Source organism: Phaethon lepturus, unplaced genomic scaffold (assembly GCF_000687285.1).
Source record: "Phaethon lepturus isolate BGI_N335 unplaced genomic scaffold, ASM68728v1 scaffold51380, whole genome shotgun sequence".
Taxonomy (NCBI): Eukaryota; Metazoa; Chordata; class Aves; order Phaethontiformes; family Phaethontidae; genus Phaethon; species Phaethon lepturus.
The window spans coordinates 1-17,041 of record NW_010512222.1 but is presented as its reverse complement, the minus strand read 5'-3'; the positions used below and the strand labels follow the sequence as shown (position 1 = coordinate 17,041).

Sequence of the window (17,041 nt, the reverse complement as noted above, 5' to 3'; positions counted from 1 at the left end):
TGGTCAAGGTCCAAAGTGGCAAAGCTGCAGGAGTATGTACAGAGCAAACAAAAGAACTAAAGTCAATCATTAGACATTGCTTAGAACTAACTTAATTATAGTCTCTTGCTTGTAATGGTGGCTAGCACAGGCACTGTCAGGTACATACAGCTATCTTTCAGAAAGGTTAGCGTGACAGATAGATACACTATGAAATCTAGGAAAACTTTCTTCTATAAGCCCCAGCAGAATGTACCACTAACACCAGTTGTATATAACATCACCCGTAAATGAAACCTTCTTGATTTCAGACTTACATTTTAAAATTTCTCTGGTCTGCAATAGCATCAGTTACAATTGCTATATGGACAATTCAGTTCTGGATTTAAGTAGTCACTTGACCGAGAGGAACAAAAGGCCCAAACTCAGCTAGAAAAAACATTTAGCAGTAAGATCAGATGTTAAAATTAGGCAAAACCCACACTCAATTAGTGGTTACAATACAGAATGCACCTTCAACCCCACTCCAAGCTACTGCAACACCAGAGACAAGCCACCTCCTTAGTCTTGCATTTCTTGCTCACTTATTTCACTTTTCCACTTGGCAGAACACCTCAGCATGAAGTGCAAGGTTCCTGGAAACAAGTCACTGTATGCAGCCTATTACTCCCAATTACTAAAGAGTTCACTTGACACATCTCAAAAGAATATCCATGTAACAGCAGTTGCCATTCTCTTACACTTCAAAGGGAATTGTTTAAAGCTGGATTTACACCTACACACCACCTTTCAACAAAATAAAATAAGGTAAGGAATGTGCTTAACAGTGAACTACCAGCATGCAAGAAGCCAAAAACCCCTAAGTCTGACAGTGTTATTAGTGTTCCACTAAGCCTCCTGGTGAAAGTAAGAAGATTACCTACAAGGAAAAACGTTCGCATTGGCACAACCAGTGTAGGACTAAAAGAAAATTAAAAAAAACCCAAACAATCCAGCACCACGTTGGCTTAAGGGCCTGAAACAGGCTGGCCATTCCTCCCTAGCTAACCCAGTACACCATTGTTGAATACGGAGACTTCTGTGCTTCTTTTCTAGAGGATGGGTTTGTGACTGCGGAAGGGGCAAAAAAATAGCGAGTGAAAAAATCCTAACAGGAACAACAATATGAGAGAATAGAAAGGAAGTCCTTAAACTTTAATATCCCTGAACAAGAAATTCTGTACTAAGAACTTGCACTGAACAGTGACATTTTCTTCCAGACTCTCCTCCACTACCGTCAGAAGGACTCCACGAAGAAATCCTGAATTTGTAAATTTGCTCACTAAAGTAGCATGAAGGAAAAGATGACATGTAGTTTGATGTACTAGTTTGGGAAGCAAAGCCCCTGAAGGTGACCTGGCTAGTGAGTTCAGTCACAGTGGAGCACCATAATATACCACATAACATTCAACAGGAGGAGGCAGACGAAGACAGAAGTCTGTCATTCCATGCCATTATAAAATAGATAGATAATAAATAAGATACTAGCCCAACTCAGGGTGTTTGAACATCTGTTCTTCTCTCTGCTTACAAGGAAGAAACAGCAACAAAAAAAGCAGCCCTGTACATGATTGTGTGTCTAGTCTATAAGCTCATTAGCTAGACACTCAACAACCTGTACACTCAGCACAAAAACAGACAAGAGTTTGCCAAGAAGGTAACACTGATAACTTAGATAAATCTAACTCTTCTCCAGAGCTGCAGAAATTGCACTACTCACACCCAAGTCCAGAATAACTTGGAAACTTGTGCAATCTCATTTTTAATTAGGGCTTTAGTTAGCACATTAACAGAAGTGCTATGTCAATACACAAGCAGTATTATGTACAGTCAGTAAAAATGATTTTTCACGAGAAGATACTGTAAAATTATTTCTTAAATATGGCACTTACAACCTGTTTATTTTTTCAGGCATCTAAGTATCTTCTTTGATTTGGACCATAGTTCTATTTGCTTGGGACATCTAATCTCAGAATTTGGACCAGCTTTACAAAGAAACATCCCACCAAATACCAGTGAATAGTTTACTCGCCCCTGAAAGGCAGGAGCTTAAGACAGACAATCACAGTACTGTGAAGTATGACAAGGCTGAGACTAAAGCCCCATTTGAAGATTCACTAGTCTGTGGACTTCTTGCACTTATGTGATTTTCGTAACTCCAAGTTTACTCACTTTTCTCCAATTCAGAAGAAATACATTATTGCATTTTTCTACAAGACCACTGAGTTTAGGACTGACTGAAGATTAGTGATACAGAAAAGAACTCGCCTGGACTGACATGCTTTAGTTTGAAACTTGAACCTGTGATGTTCTGTGAGTCCATCTAGCCAAGACACTGCATCTGTGTTACTGAAGAGGTTTATCTCCACACTGCTTCCTGACAAGAAGGAAGGATTCCTGATAGATTATTTAATCAGTGCTTTATGTTATTTATCTTTCAGAACCTTCTGTTCTTCTGGAACTTGACTGTCTGCATGAAAACCTAATGCACTGACAAGATTAAGAAAAAGAATGTGTCTTTTTGCAAGAGCAAGAGAAAACATACATGCATGTATTTAGGGGTTGTATTCTAGAATACTGCACTTGGTCCTATCCATTCTCACTAGATACACCCCCATCCTAAAAAAAGTCAGCTTACAGAGGCAAGATTCAGTGATTAAAGAGCAGAATTAAGTCTCGCTTCCAAATTCATCGCTAGGCTTAACATAACACACTATGCAACCCAAGCCAACTTAGGTTTTTTGTTCCTTAAAATTCAGAAAAAAACCTTGCTACCTCACAAAGAACTTCAGAACTAGTTTTTGTAAAGTGCTTTTGAGTTCCTCACATGGTGAACATATTCATATTGCATGAAACAGAAACTGGGAGGTGAGCTGATTATTTTTCCTTTAAGTGAAAACAAGTATGAAAATTAAATTGTTAGATGAAAATTGCATTTAATTACAGTGGTAGGTACCAAGCAACTCCTGAAATCAAGTGCATCGGTGCTACTGAGCAACACACCAAATCTATGCAGAGATCATTTATTCTATTTTGATTTCAATATAATTTGTTCCAACATATCCTTGGCTTAATCCAAATCTACTTACCCAAAACACAATACAGGCTATACTTAAGAGTTTTGTATAATTACTTAAAAGTAAAAAACTTGTTCTTAAACATTTTGGCTTCCAGAAATGACCGCTTGTGAATCCACTGACAATCTCAAACTATGAACTTCTTCAGTTTCCAAAGCCCTATCACCATTTATCTCAAATTCTTCCACAGATCAAGCCAAATCTATGTTTAAAGTTCAAAATACAAAAGATATGAATTACGTTTTTATAAAAATGTAAAAAGCTAGTCAAAATTACATGTTTAGATATTTAATCTCTGAAGAATGGAGTATAGCAGCAGGAACTTAAATATAATAAGAACTATCAACAATAAATACAAGAAATTAGTGCAAAGATTGCAATAGAAGGATTCTCGAGTACAATGAGGATATAAAGAGACATTCTAATTTGTACAAAAACCATCCCAACTCTGTATACAATCTCTTCTATAAATACAACCACATAAGATGAAATGCTTATTTGCAAAGAATAGTTATTAAAAAGTGTGCTTTATTGGGTTTTTCACTCGTTCTCTTGGCAGATGTAGTTTGCAGGAAGTCTGTAAAGACAAATTTCCATAATTAGACATTTTTAACTCCTCTAGAAGTTATATTTTAAATACAACCAACAACAGATGCAGTACATACTTGATTTCCACAGAAAGCAGTTAGAACACTAAGCATTGTAACAAATCCACTAAGTGTATAACAATGACGTAAACTATAAAAAGTTCAAAAATACTAAAACAGCAGTTTACCTATAGTGGAGCATGAAATTGGCTGTGCATTGCTATTGCCTGTTGAAGTTTTTCCTCTTTGGCTCGTCTACAGTGGCAGAGCTGCAAAACAAGACATAGGAAGAGTGAATTCTAAAAGGAATTTTTTATAATGCATACTACAGGTTCTCTTTAGCTACTTTGCAGGCTCTTTAAAAAAGGAAAACCCTGTGAATCACCTCCTTTCAAGCTTCAGGCTGAACAACTGTCTATATTGATAACATCATTCCATCCACAATGGCTTACAAGAGAAGAGAATTGTTTCCTATCTTATGAAATCCCTTTATGAGGCATCTTTAAAGACAGGTATGCTGCCCAGTAAGTTGCTTTTGCCACAGCACGAGCAAGAACAGTGGTTTTTGAACCTCAGTTACTTATTTGGTGATAGCCATCAACAGAATAATTAGTTTAAGAAGTTGAATAAATTAAATATTAAGGCTTAATACAACATGTCATTCTATGTCAACTTACCAAATTTAAAACTGTCCCTGTGGCTATCTTCCCTATACGTATATAGGATATAGAAGAAAGTGGCATGAAAGTATCTGCAACAACACAGGACTAGGGTCTACTGCAGATCTTTGCACTCCCGCTTCAAAAATACGTGCCTTCAGAACGCAGATTATATTCTAATAGGCTGAAGCCACTTAGGCTTATATTTTTCTTTTGTTTGAGCTTACAAAAGCCCTGCTCTGTATCACAGGACTGCTCAAACTCTTAAGGCTTAAATTTATTCACTATGTGTTGTATATCCTTCAGATGATAATGACTTGTATATTACATACCGTTCTCTTTTCCATGAAACTACTAAGAAAGTCATCTATTTCTGTTTTGCCTTCCAAGAAATCTTCTGCAATAGTGTCAGATTCCTCTTCAGCTTCATGAGCAGCTACTTTAAGTCTGGCTTGCAGAGTACTTGGACTGCAACTCTAAGAAAATAAAAACTCCTATGTAATATTAAACTGTCAATAAAACCCTACATTTCCAAAAAGAAAGATAAATGACTATATAATTATGGGATATGGGAATAGAGTATTATTATTCTATAAAAGCCTAAGTCACCAGATGAAGTTTCATCTCCAAGAAACAGCATAACTTGTTAAACTAGAAAGGAATCAATGTGAGAAAAGCGTTGCTAGTTTAGGTCTTGATTCACAGTCATTCTCACAAACGTATAAAGCTTTTCAATTTTTACCCTACACTGTAGAAAGCATCCAGCTTGGAAATCTGACAGGTTTCAAGTGTCTTCAATAACTAGGGTCTGCTTTTGAAACTCAGTAGTGAACCTGAGAAGTGTCAAAAGGTAAAAAAGCCCTTACTGTTCAGCTTTGAAATGCCCTTGAAATGACTGTGGAAATTACATAGGAAAGGAAAAAGCACCTACTCAAGAAGTAGATGGGTTGCTAATTTAAATCAGTATACCCATTCTTCTGTTCTTATAAGCCTCAAGCTTTATTTCTGTTTATTGCACATAGTTTCATTAGTTTTCCTCTAATACATTTGGGCAGTTAATCAGAATGTGATTCACATCAGTAGGAGTCTGGACAGAGCCAGAACTGCAAAATTAAGATACTTAGAGATTTTAGATGCTTGGACTACCCCTCATCTACCCCATGAAAAATATTTTACTTACATACTGTAAAACTGTAATGTAATAGAAATTTCCTGTTAAATTTATCTTGTGCAAAATAAGGAGAGCTTGCTCTAATAAAAGATGACTATAATTCACCCACAGTACAAGTAAAAAGACTCGTCTGGAACTTTGACAGAGAGATGACAGGAGATACCAGGTAGTGCACAGTGAACATCAATATATGAAGATACAGCATATGTGAAAAAACAGCACAAAGAAACAAGCTGCAACTCCCCAACTCTCGGCCTCCTAACCATCACTAATTTAATCAGCAAATCTAACTTAGAAAAAAGAAAAGGTAATATAAGAGTGGGGTATTACAACCTGTTCTTACATAGTTTCTTACAGAAACAGGAAGCTTCTTGATGCCAACTACCTCTGCTCACTTTAAAAAAAGCCAACTTACATCACACAGAAAGGAGGTATTAGGAGTCAGACTATTCTAGTTTTCAAGTGAGAAAACACTTAATTCATTTACATCACCAATGAAACCATTCAGTTTGCTGTCATGTAACATTTTGCTTGCTATTTCATATTTTGTTACTTTTTGAGCATTTTGAAATTCAGGTACTATGCATGCTATTTTGATAGACTGTTGTATTCTCAGATGATAAGTCTTGCAAATACTGAAGATTTCAGTGCAGAAATTGTTTTATGAGGTTACATCTTTTAATGCATACCCTGGTAAACATACTCAAATTATCGTACTTCCCCAAACTGCTTACTGAAGTAATAACTTCTATGCTATTTGTGCTTTAGAATGCGCGAAGTTTGACAGCATATATAACATGTTGCCCAAAGTAAGCATACCCAATGAATCACAGAATTTAAGTTTCTAAAGCAATGATTTTAATAATTTTCATCTGGTACAGTTTTACAAGCTCATTATGTTAAATGGGTGCCATTAATTAAACAAGCTTCTTTAAAAAGAATTCTATTCTTAAAACTGGTTTGACCCAGGATTGCATTTAAGAACAGCTCTAAATGCTCACCACACTCCCTTCTTTCAACTTTGCTTCTGTTGTAGTGTTAAAAAAAAAACAAATCCAACCCAAAAACATAGTAGTGCAATAGTTAACACTGTTTTGCTTTCAAACTGTTTGGTACTTCATCCCATCTTATTTTAGATTTGATATAAATCTATTTCATATAAAATTAGAGTTTAACCAAAAGAATATTCTTTATGCATAAAGTTACAAATCAAAACTTCAGTTTTATTAAAGTATTTTTAAAGCGTAATATGATACAGAGATTATACCTCACTAAGTTCATGCTGTCTTTGCATCTTTTTTTCAAAGGCTGCTTTCATCTGTGTGAGTTGCTCATACTGAAAGGAAGGAGAGAGAGTATTTTACCCCTGAAAAAAACAGAATATTAAAACTAATATTTCTGAAAAAGATTTTATTGTTCACTCACTTTATCTAACACAGTCTGTCTTTTTGCCTCGAGACTAGGCTCCAGCAACAAGTTTTTTTCTGTAAAAAAAGTCACTATTACTACTTTTTTTTAAAGGATTCAGTTTGCAGAAGACAGCCACAGATGCGAGTATTTTGACATCTTACTTGCCAGCTCTTCAATGCTTTTCACTAACTCATCTCTATCAGTAATGACTTGCTTCAGTTGTGGTAGAGTCACAAACTGTTCCAGTAACATTTCCTCTTGCTCGTTCATATTGGTCAGCTGCGATATACTATATTCAAACAGAAAGAAAACTGATTTAAAGCTAACAGCAAACATTACATGTAGTTACTAATTTCTGCCAAAAGTCAAAAGTTTGAGGCATTTATTGGGACTTTTCAGATACATGACACTTGACCACAACTTATTTTTCCCCTTTCTCCTGTATTGTGGACTCTATCTGCAGCAGTAAGCTTAAAAAGCAGTGTGTCAAAAATACCTCTCATTTCAAGCCTTACTTTCTATAAAGTGTTTTTTAATGCTACTACAGTGGGTTGATCTTGGCAACCTACCAGACACCCACCCAGCTGCTCTCTCTCTCAACAGGATACAGAGGAAAAGACTGTGGGTCAAGATAACCACAGGGAGATCACTTATCAATTACGATCACAGGCAAAACACACTCAACTTAGGAAAAATTAATTTAATTTATTGCAAATTATAGTAGGAGTTGGATGAAAAGAAAAAGAAAGGAGAAAGACGAAAACGAAACACCTCACCCCCTTTTTCCCCAGGCTCAACTCCTCCATTCCCAACTCCTCTACCTCCCCCTGCCCCAAGCAGCGTGCGGGAGGGTGGAATTGCATGGGTTGCAGTCAGTACCTAACAGTCTCTGCTGCTCCTTCCTCCTTACACTTTTTCCCTGCTCCAGCATGGGTCCCTCTCCACAGGCAGGAGAGCCTGCTCTAGTGTGGGCTCTCCATGGCTGCTCCACCTGCTCCAATGCAGGGTCCTCTACAGACTGCAGTGTGGATATCTGCTCCAGCATAGTCCTCTCCATGGGCTACAGGGAAATACCTGTTCTGCTGCGGTCTTTTCGAAAACATCGGTGGGCTGCAGATGAGCATCTGTTCTGGTACTTGGAGCATCTCCTTCCCCTTCTTCTCTGACCCTGGTGTTCACAGGATTCTCATGCTTTTCCACCCCTCCCCTCAATCCTCACTGTCTCTGCAGCATTTGCCCTTTTTAAAATGTGTTTTCATAGAAGCACCACCCGCTTCACTGATTGACTCGGCTGTCCTGCAGGGGTCTGCGGCTAAGCTGGCTGTGTCTGCAACGGGGGCAGCCTCCGGCCCCTTCTCCCAAAGGCCACCTGTGCAGTCCCCAAGCTACCAAGACCCTGCCATCTACACCCAACAGAGCTGCTCAGAACAGCTGCAATACCATTTGTGATTTAACACAACTACCAGCAGAAGACTCATGGAATTTTAAACCAGCATTCTTGGAAGGACCAAACTTGATTAGAATGTTTTGTTTGAACAAATTACGCTTCCTCCCCAAGCCCCCTAACTTTCACGCTACATAGTAAGGATGCTGCTAGAACTTAGTTGATTTAGCTAAATTAAACAGGCTCTTAAGAAGGTGTCAAGGTAAACAAAAAAACCCCAGAAGTCCTTCTTGCCAAAGGCCTTTTCCTTTTTGAAAGGACAGTGTTTTCAATCACTAAACTTTGACACCACCATAAAGATGTGAGATCAGAAAGAAAGAAACTAATCTCCTAAGGCCCTTTCAGAATTAATAGCTAATTTGTAATCTATTAAATCCCAGATAACTGATCTAGGAGGCTGTCTCATTAGATGAGCACATTGCTGAGAACAATAACTAATACAATATTTTTGAATTGTGACAAGATATGCTTGTGATGAGAGTATTTGTGTAATATCTGTATGAAGTATTTGGATGTGAAAGTGACTTGCACTGGGACAGCTGGCACATTTACCACCTGGATTTACCTAACCAAACCCCTCTGCACATGCTGAGCTGCTCACAAAGCAGTCCATTGTTTACCCTATACTACAGTCTTTTAAGAGAATGTCATTTGCGAAGCAGTCTGAAGTCCATTTCCCTGTCCCCTTTCCTCCTGAAAAAGTTACTATTGTATTAGTGGAAATTAAGTCCCTGGCAAGGCCTCAGAAGACAGCAGAACACCGATAGTTAGGAAGAGTAAAAATAAATGCTCTTTTTCTTGATGCTGAATCCTAAAGTATTGTTCCTGCTGAGAAAACTGAAAACAAGCAGCACATTTGAATACAAGGCTGGCTTACTTTCTGACTCTACAATTTGGTAAGTGGTAGTTCTCCTATTTATGTCTACAAAAACCTTTCAGTGATGTATAGTATACAGATTTCTGACAAAAATCAGTTACAGACCAGCAGTAATTGCCTTTTAATGACTATGGAAAGTTTTGCCACCTTCTGAAAACTTACCTTAGTTCTGAGAGTTCTGGAAATGTATCAGGAACATCAGGCATCTTGTACGTAAATCCATTCTGGCCAACCTAAACGGAAGTTTAGAAATGCTTAGTAGATTTTTAAAGAGCTATTTCTTGATATTTAACCTGATTAATCCAAAACTGGATGAATATTTGCTAGCAACAACAAAAGTAGGAAAAGCTATAGCACTAGTCTCCTAACAGAAAATGTCTCAACTCAACCATGGCAACAAAATACTTGGGGATGTTTGGGGTGGCACGTCATAAAACATGAGTCAATTTTTGAGGAAAATTATTCTGTCTTGCTATGTCCTCCATTTGACAACAGCTAGATGACCCAGAAAACACAGAGGACGAGTATAACTCAGGGAAGTGAGAACAGAGAAAGAGATTGACATTTTGATCGCTTTTATGTGTTTTTTGAAGCTATAATCTCTCAGGAGAAAGTTTTTGGACAAGGAAAAAAAAAGTCTGTCTTCATAGAATGTAAAAATTTTAAATTCTACAAAGCCAGAAAAGTGTCTTCCAAGATTAAGAAAGCTTTTGTTTCTAAAGACAAGATTTGATGAAAGACTAAATATGTAGATATAAAGTTTTCAGAGGACATTAAAAAAAAAAAATCCTTCCAGAGTGCATCAGTGAGAGAGACTTTGTGAGTACACACCTAGAAGATCTGTGAAAAGAAGCTATTTTAAGCATGAAAATGAGAAATAAATACTCTACAGATAAAGGCTTGAGTCTGCATATTGTTCTCACCTGATAGGTTCTGGGCAAGAAATCCCATATAGAGAAAAGGATCACATTTTCTATGGCTGGAGAAACAGTCACAGCTGCACTATGGGGGAGTGCAGCTCCCAAAAAGAACAGTATATTCAAAGACATTTAGCACAACACTAGTTTCACTGAAATTCAGAAAGACAAACTTGTTGCTCTGACTTCAAGTTAGTTCTAAAAAACTTTTCATCAATGCCAGAATGACAGTTTCTTTTCCCTAGCACCAGCAAAACAATGAAGCACAGTCACTCAAGACTGTTCCCTTGAGTTTTGTGGCAATACCATGTGTGCCCTTGAGGGAACTTATACCCAGTGTCTGATAGCTTCAGCAGCAAAACTCAGCACACAAACCTGAAGCACTGCTTCTGCTGTTGGAACAGGTAGTGGCAGATCAGCAATCAAGCCGTAAGAGGGAGCAGCAGGCTTGTCTGTAGCATAGCTTGAAGAAACTGATTCAGCAACTGGCACAGCTGCCATTGTTCTATTTGTTTCTTGAGGTGGGTATGGAGGAAGAAATGGAAACCCCTGAGGAGCATAAGGAGGCATTCCAGCTGGTTTGTTGAAAAGGCTAAAAACAAATAAATAAACAAAATCCCACAACCATGAGCAACAAACTGCTTACAGTATACATCTTGTAATCTGAATTATAATTACTAGACCACATACAAGACATAAGATTGAATTCTTAAATGATCATAAACTTTGCATCTTCTGTTCTCAGTTACTTCCAATGTAGTCAGTCTACTTTATGTCTTATACTGCAACATAATATACAACTCCATTAAACTATATTCTCACTGAGCAGCCAAATACACACTCACACTCTTAACTGTAAGAAAACTACTTCTCAAAAACTTATGAGAGCGTAAATTGAAATTGTTTCCATCTAAAAGTCCTGAGAATGTATCTGTGTCGTATATTAGTTCTTATTTACAGTATAGCATTTAACAGCTTGGGCAACACACACATAATTACTTCTAAATAACATGATTTTTTTTTTTTTTTTAATTCACAACTGCAGCTGTATCTACACCCATTATCATCGTCAGCCACGAGAACCATAGTTGAAATGTAACCATAAAGCTGTAATGTCTTGACTTGTCAAGACTTAATTGACAGACTTGTCAATGTCTTGACTCATTTTCTGTCTGAAAACAAGCACATGAAGTTATGTCAGCATGTTGATACTTTAACTCTAATGAAATCTAGTGTTTCTTCTCAGCACAATCACGCCATCAAGCATGCAGGTGAAACTGTGCAAAGGCAAGGAATTTACTACGTTATTCCTGTTCCTGCCCTCCCAATACTTGGTTTCATCTCTTTTTTTAAAATGTAAGTTAATACACATAACTCCATTCATCATGTTTATAGATACTCACTACGGAAATGATGTTGAGCTAGGAGCCAGAACTGGAGGATTCTTCCAAAACTCATCTAGTAAACTTTGAATAATTTTTCCAAGATCTGAGTGCATTGTAAACTGGTAAAAACAAAACACAAAATCCAATACAGAAGAAAAATTATGCCTGGAATCCAACAGTTTCAAAATGTGCTGAACTTGACCATTTATTATAACCACACGACAGCGCTGGAAGCTATTTCAGAGACGTATCAGCTAATGTAAACTGTGTATACAGAAGCTCCAAATAAAGTGATAAAGCCACCCAGAACTGAAAAGAAGCTAAGTCTTTTGTATATTCCATCATCAATGGAGAATCAATCAAGTACAACATTGCTGATGAACAACCAAAAAAACCCCACCTTAGTTACTAAGTTACATTTGGGAAAACAAAGAATGGGGAAAAAAAGTAAAAATCAAGATTTGATACAAAAAGCATCAACTGCATTCTGAAAAAGTCAGAATATCCTCCCCCCCGAAATACACCACATCCTTGTTGGCAGAGAAAAGGTGGGGGGAAAAAAAAAGAAGAAAAAAAAGAACAGCATATTAAAATCATGAATATTAGAGTTAAAACCTTGACATCTTTCTAATAGGATTAGAATAGAAAGAACTATGTCACAAAACAGTCTTAAAGCATCCTTCTCCCTTATTTGGCATATGCTGTAGACAAACAAGAACTGTGCTATTGGTACTAACAAGAAAAGTGATAGGAACTTTCTAAGCCATCATAACTTAAAATAGTTTTAGATATATGAAATACTCAACTCAGTAACGGTAGCAGTAAAAGAATAAATGGTAGTATACTGAACACTACTGAATGTTTGTCTTCAGACCCCTCAAAGCACAGCTTGAGAGGGATCAGGATCTGTACTAGTCTTTTTTACCAGAAGTATTAGCAATAATCTAGTGTGAGGTATTAAAATTGCTATTAACAGTAGATATATGTGAAGTTACAAAATATACATACATTATTTATTAATGGACCGGTCACATATACGCCCTGCTTGTCCATTAAATGATGCCTCACAGGTGGGAAAACACTGATGACTGGTTTTTCCTGAGGAAACTGAGGTGGAAGCAAGCTGCAAATACAAGAGTAATCATTACTACAGCTACATCCCATGATAAATCTTGCATAAGAAGATTTCTTATGCAAAGAAAAAGTACAATTAATTATGTAAACTTACTTCTCTACGAGAAGAGTTATGGAGAAATACAGAATGAATGAAACACACAGAAGATTTATTCAGTTACAAAATTAGAAGTATGACAGATTAGAATACCAGACTTCCACAGAACTGAAGAGAGCATTTACTGGGCAAAATTGTAGTATAACAATGAAGCAATTTATGCCCAAGGACAAAAAAAAAAGCTGTAGTATGATGAGAATATTTTCTAGTACAAATGTTATTACTACAAAGACAATGCAGTGTAACCTGCAAGAATATCACGTGAGTTATCAAGCTAAAATAATAAAAAATTTGTGAATAGAATACCATCAGTACTTGCCAGAGCAAAAGCACCCCCTCAAAGTAAATTCACAGGAAATGTTACAATAAATCACTTAAGTTATGATCCTGAAGCTTCACTGGGGTAAAAGTTAGGACTTACAGTGATTAGTAAATTACAAATTAAGTTTATTTTCAGTTGTAGGGGATTCAAAGTCATTAGAAACCCTCAAATGTTTTCTCCTACTTACCGTCAACTAAAAACATGCAGTTATCTTAGGAGCTGAGCACAGCAAAACATAGTTTTGCTTTCAGCTGAGCATCTGCATTTTGTACAAAACTAGTTTCACTCGTATCGCTACAACTACTAATGCAAATCCAGGTTATAGTTCTTGAAATTACTTATGAGATGGGAGTCATTTATGTTCTATTACTACTTTTTTTTGAGAACAATTTTAATTTTCAAGATGTGCATAGAGATATCTCACTCTACTTACATGTTAATATTAATTGTCAAGTTGTTTACAGTGAATGGCAGTCGATATTCCACATCTTTCTGAATTTCTGCAATGCTGTCAAAGAAGAAATTGTTAGCATCCAATTTATGGCCAATGTAACAGCCTAAAGTGTAAAAAACTGCATGACCTCAGACCTTTGTGTTTAGTTTAGTTTTGAAAAGCCTTCTAAGAATAAAATTGGAAATGATGGAGTAAGTTAATATGCTTCAGAGGGATACATTAAGTATTAAGATTAAAGCAAAAAATAGTAGATTCAACTTTTAAACCTCATACATGATCACAAGCAATAGAAATACAGTAGGACAAATTGTGCTGCTCACTGATATGACAACAACCTCAACTTATATTTTTCCACTTACTGGCTTAGTTTAGGACATCACATCAGTGATTTTTTTAATACACTGAATTTCATCTGATAAAACATTTACTTTGCCAAGGTATTACACTTGGTCCATAACTAGGTACTACTTTGCAACACTGCCTGCAGACTAGTATTTGGAACATACCCTGCACTAGGCCTTCTTCATTCATAGATTAGCTTACTATTTAATAGCAATTTTTTCTACATGTACAAAGTTCTATGCACTTGCACAGATATTTTCAAGAATTGTCTGGAGAAGAGATACTTGCAAGAACGTAAAGCTCTGTCATCCAGTGACACTCAAGAGGAGACTCTCCTGAAAGCACCGAGTGAAGAAAGATGTATCTTACAAAATCTGGTAAGACCAAATCCAAATTTGCTTCTCCTGTAACAGGTAAGTGACTGAGAAAATCTTTAAATAGCCGCATTAATAGGAAGTTGATTTCAAGACTCAAAGCACTCTACAATTTGTATGCATAGCAAGACTGTTTTGAAAGATGGCATCCCAAAGAATGTGGAGGAGGAGGAAGAGTAGAAGACTTTAGCTCAGAAGCAGAATTTCCAGACAATACGAACATACTTAAGCTAGGACTGGGAGAGAAAGGAGGGCAGAAAATTAGCTTCATCATATAATGCCTCAATCAAAAGAAACTTAAAATGCAGACTGATTCCTCTTCCATGTATTTTTCCTGCCTGCACCTGTTTAATAATATTCTTCTACCTCACCTCTCTAAGGGTCCCTTATAAAGGGAAGGAACACAGCTCTGGTTGGGAATAATGGCAGCTGGGGGTTCCCAGAAAGCCTCTTGGCACTCAACTTCAGAAATAGCCTTCCATCCACCACGAGGTACACTCCATACAATTACTTCCTTAAAAAACCCATAACACATTTAACTGCAAATGTGTGGTAAGTGTACTACTAGAAGCATTTTGCATTTCTCCACAGTATTAGCTGCACATAGGATTTAAAACTCTAGTTCTCAGAGCTTCAGGAATAAATGGAGTAAGACACAAACCTAGCTATGCACCTTGCTTTCCGCAGCCCGACCTTATTCCTCTCACAGACAACTCAGTATCTGCTCTTTCCCTGGGAAATCTCATGCTGTTTGAAGAAACTATCAGATGTCTTCAGCACAGGAGAATTCAAATCACAGCTTAGGGCTCTACTGTGATACACCACACACTGAAATCACCACCTCCTTATTCTTAACTGAAGGATTCTGCCTGGAATCTCTCACGCATGTTCCTGCCCTGTAATCATCCGTCACACATTTTAATAGCCTGCTACAAAATCCTTTTGGGAAGGGTATATAATTACACTCCATTCACACGCACAGCCTATAGGAATTGGGGAGGAAGAGGAGAACAGGGAGAGAGAAGTAAGAAATCCAGAATCTCACTAAGCTGTTATAACCTCCTTTAAGCAAAACCTTGAACCGGTAAACTTAGTCGTCCCTTCCCCAAGTGAGAATGGATACACCGGAAAAATGACACATTGTTAACTTTGGCTAGAACAATGGCAAATGTAAGAAAAATGTTTTTTAAACACAAAAACTTGATTTCAAGCTCCTAACCTGTGAGGGATCCAGAAAAGGAAGACTACCTTCTTTAAAGAAATTAAGATCACATATACCTGGGCTTTCACAATCTAAGACAACACAAACCAAACTTACCTAATTTAGGCAACTACACCATGCCAAGAATTTTATTTTGAGCATTTCAGTGAGGAGCAGCTGGGATACACATAAATGAATGACAAAATACACTTATTAGACAAAACAAACACTAGAATAACATTTATTTAATCATTGCTTAGGAAACAACACTGTTGCAATGCTTAATACATATTGCTATCCTATAGATCTGTGCTGCTATGGAGTCCATAAGCAAGCACATCAGTCCCACCAAAAAAACCCTTTGCACTTTGAAAACATGCACAAGAACACACAGCTTTTTAAAAGCACAGTAGTTGAGGCACTGTTACTCAGCTTTATTAAGTACCTCTTATGAAAACTGTACACTTTGCCAGAAATTACTCTTTCACTTGCCTAGTTTTTGTTTTTTTACAGCTGCCATCAAGAGAGATGAGGTAGGCTAGTTCACGTGACTGTAAAGTTGCATTTGAGCAGCTACCATCTCCCTACCCCTCATCTCCATTCCTGGCTGCAGGGTCCATTCCCTCTCTGCCTATGCTTGAACTGGTGCCTGCACAAACAGGTAGCAGACCAGTTCTGACAAACTGATCACCTTTTTTGAGGACTTAATTTGGGATGAGTTCATCTCCCTGGTAGAGAAAAAAGGGTAGAAATAAAAGGCTAAGTAAACCCAATTCAACAAAAACTTCTAGTTAGGTAAGCTGCTGCGTACCCACAGAGACAGCTCCTTAGAAAAGTGAACCATCTTTCAAAAATATTTGTGAAATCAGCTCTGAACAGATGTAAGTTTAAGCAAGCAACAATACTTAACAATACTGTCATACTTAGGTTTCCTTGTGTGCTAACTCAAAATATCAGGATAGTGAGCGATCTGCAATTATTAAGCTTGGAAATACAGTAAGTAACTCTTCTACTCCTAGTCTCAGTCTGACATCACAGAAAACATTCTCCTTCCTTTTTCTGGGTCGTTCTGGAGGCATCTATCATTCCACTTCAACAGATATCCTAGGAAGCATGATGAATACTTACACATTCACCGAAAATATAATTTGAAATACATGAAGTGTGGATCTCCTTTTAAAAGATGAACAGTCTTAAAAGACTAAAATTTAAGGAAAGCTGATCAGCATACTGATAAGCTGGAATATCTCAGGATAAAGGAAGGCTTTTCCCCTGAACAGGGAAAAAACCCCCCGCCTCTGGTGAGCATCTAAATAAAATAAGTTACTATAGTTATTACTTGGTTATTAGCAACTTAGCACTGTACATCAGAAAAATAGCTTGTAGAGCCAGCAGGGCTGCTATGTCCCTGCTGATGAGACCGCTGCGACGCACAGCTCCTTTACGCTGTATGTTTTCACGCTTAACTTTTTAAAGAACTACGCTCCTACAACCGGTTTCCAGAACGAGGGCCTTTTTCCAACATACACAATCTGCACCTCTGTGTAGACTTTAAAACCCACTGAAATCACT

General features: G+C 37.3%; 1 protein-coding gene across 1 annotated transcript; it reads right to left on the bottom strand.

The window, feature by feature from the left end:
• Positions 1-3,367: 3,367 nt before the first annotated feature.
• On the bottom strand, positions 3,368-14,212 carry VPS37A (vacuolar protein sorting 37 homolog A (S. cerevisiae); the record flags this gene model as incomplete). The annotated part of the gene is made up of 12 exons (XM_010286033.1): positions 3,368-3,672; positions 3,871-3,951; positions 4,674-4,817; positions 6,780-6,848; positions 6,938-6,996; positions 7,084-7,211; positions 9,406-9,476; positions 10,536-10,752; positions 11,564-11,664; positions 12,554-12,668; positions 13,532-13,606; positions 14,179-14,212. Coding segments are annotated over 11 exons (1,094 nt in total), but the record flags the coding sequence as incomplete, so codon positions are not given.
• Between the last annotated feature and the right edge of the window lie 2,829 nt (positions 14,213-17,041).